This window comes from Crocuta crocuta, unplaced genomic scaffold (assembly GCF_008692635.1).
Source record: "Crocuta crocuta isolate KB4526 unplaced genomic scaffold, BGI_CrCroc_1.0 scaffold48, whole genome shotgun sequence".
NCBI classification, from domain to species: Eukaryota; Metazoa; Chordata; class Mammalia; order Carnivora; family Hyaenidae; genus Crocuta; species Crocuta crocuta.
Genome location: NW_027533089.1, coordinates 11083806 through 11089805, shown reverse-complemented (window position 1 = coordinate 11089805; position 6000 = coordinate 11083806). Strand labels below are relative to the sequence as shown.

The following is a 6000-nucleotide window of genomic DNA, read 5'->3' as shown; positions in this document are numbered from 1 at the left end:
AGGGGAACACTACTGGAAAAAGCAATTAGGTGGATGATACAACACTTGAACACTGAAATGCAGAGTCACAAAAAAAGGGAGGGAGTTGCCTGGGTGGTTCACTCGGTTAAGTGCCTGACTCTTGATTTCAGCTCGGGTCATGATCTCATAGTTCGTGAGATCGAGCCCCATGTCAGGCTCTGTGCTGACAGCGTGGAGCCTGCTTGGGATTCTCTCTCTCAATCTCTCTCTGCCCCTCTCCAGCTCACATGCACATGGGCTCTATCTCTCTCTCAAAGAAACATTTTTAAAAAAATAAAATAGGGGCACCTGGGTGGCTCAGTAGGTTAAACATCTGACTTCGGCTCAGGTCATGATCTCACAGTTCGTGGGTTCAAGCCCTGCATCGGGCTCTGTGCTGACAGCTAGCTCAGAGCCTGAAGCCTGTTTCAGATTCTGTGTCTCCCTCTCTCTCTGACCCTCCCTTGCTCACGCTCTCTCCCTCTCTCTCAGAAATAAATAAAACAGGGGCGCCTGGGTGGCTCAGTTGGTTAATCAGCCGACTNGTCTCCTTCTCTCACTACCCTTCCCCTGCTCACACTCTGTCTCTCTGTCTCTCAAAAATAAATAAATATTTTTAAAAAATAAATAAAATATTAAAAAAATAAATAAAAGACACAGTCATTATCAACAAGATGGCAGATACAAAATCAATATATGCTAAAATCAACTGGTGATGTCTATACACTTGTACAATCTGAAAAAAAATTTATTTCCATTTATAAAAGCATCAAAAAGAATAAAATACTTAGGAATAAATTTCCTAAGTAATAAATAAATACTTAGGAATAAACAAAATAAGTATGACTTGTCTACTAAAAACCTCACATCATCATTGAAAGAAAGGAAATCTAAATAAAGGGAAAGAATCCCACATTCACAGAATGTAAGGCTTAATATTATTAAGATGGCAATACTCCTCAAGTTGATCTACAGATTTAACACAATCCCTATCAAAATCCCTGCTGGCTTCTTTGCAGAAATTGACCAGTTTATCATAACATTCATATGAAAATGCAAAAACCCAGAGGAACAAAACAAATCTTGAAAAAAGGAACAAAAGTGGAGTATTCACACACCCCAATGTGAAACTTTACAACAAAGCTTCAGCAATCAAGACAGTGTGGGATATGTCCTACAGACCTATTGGTTAATGGAACACTGTTGGTGGGAATGTAAACTGGTGCAGCCCCTCTGGAAAACAGTGTGGAGGTTCCTCAAAAAATTAACAATAGAACTCCCCTATGACCCAGCAACAGCACTGCTAGGAATGGAACAGAATTCAGAGTCCAGAAATAAACCTTTATTTAGTATACAGTTTCCTATTTAGTACAGTAGAAGATACCCTATTTAGTATAATAGGAAATATGCATTCAATCTTTGTTCTCAGTTCCTGGCACAGAGCTCCCAAACCCTTGGAATTTCCTATATAATAGGAGTAGGAGAAGCATCTTTTGTTATTCATGACAAACCCCTTTCAATCATACCTGCGTTTATGCTAATGAGGTGAATCTTGAAGGACTCCTACATAGTTTCAGGATTGGGGTTAACTGCCAGAAGAAATAAACTCTGATTAAAGGACTGAACTTTCAGCCTCACCTGTGGCATCCAAAAAAGGGAGAGGGATGGAGATGCAGTTCAATCACCAATGGCCAATGATTTTATCAATCATGCCTATCTAATAAAACTATCATAAAGGAAAAAAACCTAAATAACAGGATGTTCAGAGAACTTCCAAGGTGGTGAACACACCAAGGTGCTCAGAGGGTGATGTACTTAGAGAGGCATGGAAGCTCTACCCACCCTCCTTCTGCATATCTTGCTCTATGCATCTCTTCTATTTGACTGTTTCTGAATCATATACTTTATAACGACTGGTAAACATAAGTTTACTGTTTCCCTGAGTTCTATAAGTCACTCTAACAAGTTATTAAACCTAATTTGGGGATTATGGGAACCCCAGATTTGTAGTCTGCAGGGCATAAATGTGGGTAGTCTGACACTCTATTCATGGATAGCATATGAAATGGGGCAGTCTTGTGGAACTGAGCCCTTAACCTACAGGGTGCAATGCTAACTCCAGAAGTTAGTGTGAATATAGAAGTGAATTGTTGGACACCCATTGGTAACAGAGATTCAGAGAACTGGCTGGGGTCAGAAAACCCCCCAGACCTTACATTGAAGGTCAACTGATTTTCAATGAAAGTTCTATGACATCTAATAGGGAAAGAATAGTTTTTTCAACAAATGGTGCTAGAACAATTGGATATCTACATGCAAAAAAAAAAAAAAGAAGTTGGACTTCTACCTTGTATTAAATAAAAGTTAATTCAAAATAGATCACAGACCTAAATGTAAGAGTTAAACTATAAAAATCTTAGAAGAAAATGTAGTAATTAATTAATCTTTACAACGTTCGTTTAGGGAATGGTTTCTTAGATATGACACCAAAAGCCCAAGCAACAAAAGAAAAATCATATAAACTGAACCTCATCAAAATTAAAAACTTTTGTACTGCTAAGGACACTATCAAAATAGTGAAAACCAACACAAAGTATGGCAGAAGATATTTGCAAACCATGTAGCTAATAAGAGACTTTTATCCAGAGTATATAAAGAACACTTCTAACAACAATAAAAAGACAAAAAACCCAATTAAAAAACAGGCAAAGGATTTGAACAGACATTGCTCCAAATGTGATATACAAGTAGCCAATAATTACATGAAAAGACGCCAAACATCATTAGTCATTAGGAAAATGCTAATCAATGAGAGGCCACTCACACCCACTAGATTGGATACAATAAAAAAGACAACTGCTGAGAAGGATGTGGAGAAACTGGAACCCTCACATATTGTTTGTGGGATTGTAAAGTGGAGCAGTTAATTTGGAAAACACTTTGGCAATTCCTCAAAAAAGTTTAGAGTTACCATATGATCCAGCAATTCCAAATCTTGGTATAAATCCAAAATAATTTAAAGAATATATTCATGGGGCACCTGGATGGCTCAGTCAGTTGAGCATCTGACTCTTGATTTCAGCTCAGATCATGATCTCACAGTCATGGGATTGATCCCCACAGGGGCTCCCCTATGGGAATATCCATGAGGAGATTCTTCCTCTCTCTCATCTCTCTTTCCCTCTGCCCCTCCCCCTTCTCAAAAAAATTAAAATTAAAAATATATTCATAGAAAAACAGATACATGAATGTTCACAGCAACATTAGTAATAGCCAAAAACTGGAAACAATTCAAATGTGCAACAACTGATGGATAAATAAAATGTGGTATTGTCCACACAATGGAATATTACTTGGCCATAAAAAGCATGAAGTACTAATATATGACATAGTATAGATAAACCTTGAAAAATGTCATGCTAAGTGAAAGAAGCCAGACACAAAAGGCCAAACATTGTATGACTCCACTTACATGAAATGTCTAGAATAGGTAAATCCATAGAAACAGAAAGATTAATGGTTGCCAAGTGCCGGGGAGAGAGCAGGAGGATGAGGAGTTGGAAAGGAGAGTGATCAATAATGAATACAGAGTTTCTTTTGGGGATGGCAGTGATGACTGCACAACTCTGAACCAATGAACTATACACAACAGTGAATTTTATATGTAATTATATCTTAATAGAGCTATTATAAAATAATTCACAGACATCAACCTCAATTGGGCCCTTTAGAGTATTCAACAATCCTATCATTATTCTAAATGGCTTGATTTCCCATTTCCCATAATCTCTTCCGTTCTTCTCATACTTGCTCAATACTCCCACTTTTCCCCTCAAACTCCATAAATAACTTCATCTCTTACGTCATAGAGAAAACAAAAAAAAACTATCAACTAGATCGCTTCTGAATCTTAAACCCATATCCACTTCTCTATGTGGACAATTTATAGGTACTTAATATCAACATATCAAAAAAAAATCAACATGTCCAAAACTGGACTCATCACCTTCCCCATACGTGTTCCTCCTTTATAGTTTTCTACATCATGAAAGGGCACTACTATCCTTAATCATCTGACTCAAGCCAGAAACACTAGTAGGAGTCAGGCGTCATATCTAATAATTATCTAGGTCCTATGGGATATGATCTCATAAATCACTCTGAACTCTCATTCCTGCTATCATAGTCTATATCAGGGTCCCACTCTCTCTCACCTACACTAATAAAACAACCTTCTAAGTAACCTTTCACAGTGTATTCTAGCTCCCTTCTAATTCATCATACTGATGCCAAGATGGACTTTAAATTAAAAAAAAATCTCATTTTACTCCTTTGCTTAAAATGCAGACCTCAGAACACTAGTTCTGAAACTTTAGTGTGTATAACAATCATCTAGAAAAAGTATTAAAAATGATGATTCCTGGGTTCCATCCTTCCTTTAACTAGACTGTGATTCAAGAGGCCTATGGTAGGAGCCAGGAATCAAAATTTCTAACAAGCACTCCAAGTGATTCTGATACAGTGGATCCACAGGCCACAGTTTAAGAAACAGTGCCTTAAGAAAAAGCACAAAGTTTATCATGCCTACCTTACTCTGAATGACTTAGCCTCTCCAAACCTTATCCCTCAGTATTCCCTCTGATTTTAAACAAAAGTAATTTTTCTAATAGGCCAAGCTCTGTGCTACCTTAGGTCTTTTTTTTCACATACGATTCCTTCTCCCTAGAATACTCTCCTTCTTTATTTGCCCTTAGTTTAATTCTATACCTCCTGAAGGTTAGGTTTATTTATGTATTTTGAGAGACAGAAAGAGAGCGAGCATGCCCGTGGGGGGAAGTGGGGGGCAGAGAGAGGGGAGAAGAGAGAATCCCAAGCAGGCTCCACACTAAGCTCAACACAGAGCCCGAGGTGGGGCTCAAACTCATAAACCATGAGATCAAGACCTGATCCCAAATGAAGAGCCAAACATTTAACCAACTGAACCCCCCAGGCATCCCTCAAGTTTAAGTTTATATACCACTTCTTTAGAAAAGGTTTCCCTGATGCTCTAGAAGAGATTAGGTCCCCATATTATATGCTCTAACAGCAATTCTCAAAGGATGGTTGAGACTCTTTCAGAGAGTTCATAAGATCAAAACAATTTTCATAATATTACTAAAGCATTGTCTGCCTTTTAAATTTTTCAGTTTTAATTCCTAATATGATTAAATATTGACAGATATAGCTCACATACACAAAAACTTAGGAATCTCCAATAATTTTTAAGTGTAAAAGGGTCCTGAAAACAAAATTTGAGAACCTCTGCTTTAACCATATATTTCATCAAAATAACAGTCATATTACAAAGTATTTAATCAATTATTTTTAGTTATTTACTGTCTTTCCCCTAATAAGTTGTAGCTCTCTGAAGGCGAGAACCTCAGAGTTAGCAGAGAACCTGGTATATAGACTCTATTTGTTGTTGATGTTTTTTCCATTTAGATTCTATCATACTTCATACTCAAATTTATCACTGAATATTCTGCATTTTATTTAGTTAATTACCTTTTTTGGAAAGCTGATGTGCTCTCTCCTTTATCTCCTGCAAAACTGACTAATTTTGCATCATCTGGAACATTTTCCTCAGGTGCTATGTCGGTACCAATGTGACTTTTGTATTTCTGAGAAGAACCATACAACAGCTTGCCCGGAACATATGACAAGTCATTGTTACCTGTCCTTCCTAAATTCAGATCATCATCTCCATATTTTTTTGAGGAAAAGGCAAGTTGGAATTTTTGTGTTGGTGAAATATAATTTGTGTTTTCATTAGTTATTTTTAAATTTGATGGTAACATTTTTGGCTTCTTTTCCTGACCTACGAAAATGGAATATATTAATAAATGTTCTTCATGAAAACCAATTTTCAAAATGACCATGAAAATATGTAAAAAAATTTTCAAAAGTTTGAAATATAGGTAATTGTTAACTCTTATTGTATATTATATCACTGAAGGGCAT

General features: G+C 36.8%; 1 protein-coding gene across 1 annotated transcript in view; it reads right to left on the bottom strand.

The window, feature by feature from the left end:
- HFM1 (helicase for meiosis 1) overlaps positions 1-6000 on the bottom strand; it is an 85299-nt gene that overhangs the window by 73689 nt on the left and 5610 nt on the right. Inside the window, exon 3 of the mRNA XM_077746102.1 lies at positions 5545-5857. Within this exon, the coding sequence (XP_077602228.1) occupies positions 5545-5857 (313 nt within the window). The remainder of the gene's footprint in view (positions 1-5544; positions 5858-6000) is intronic.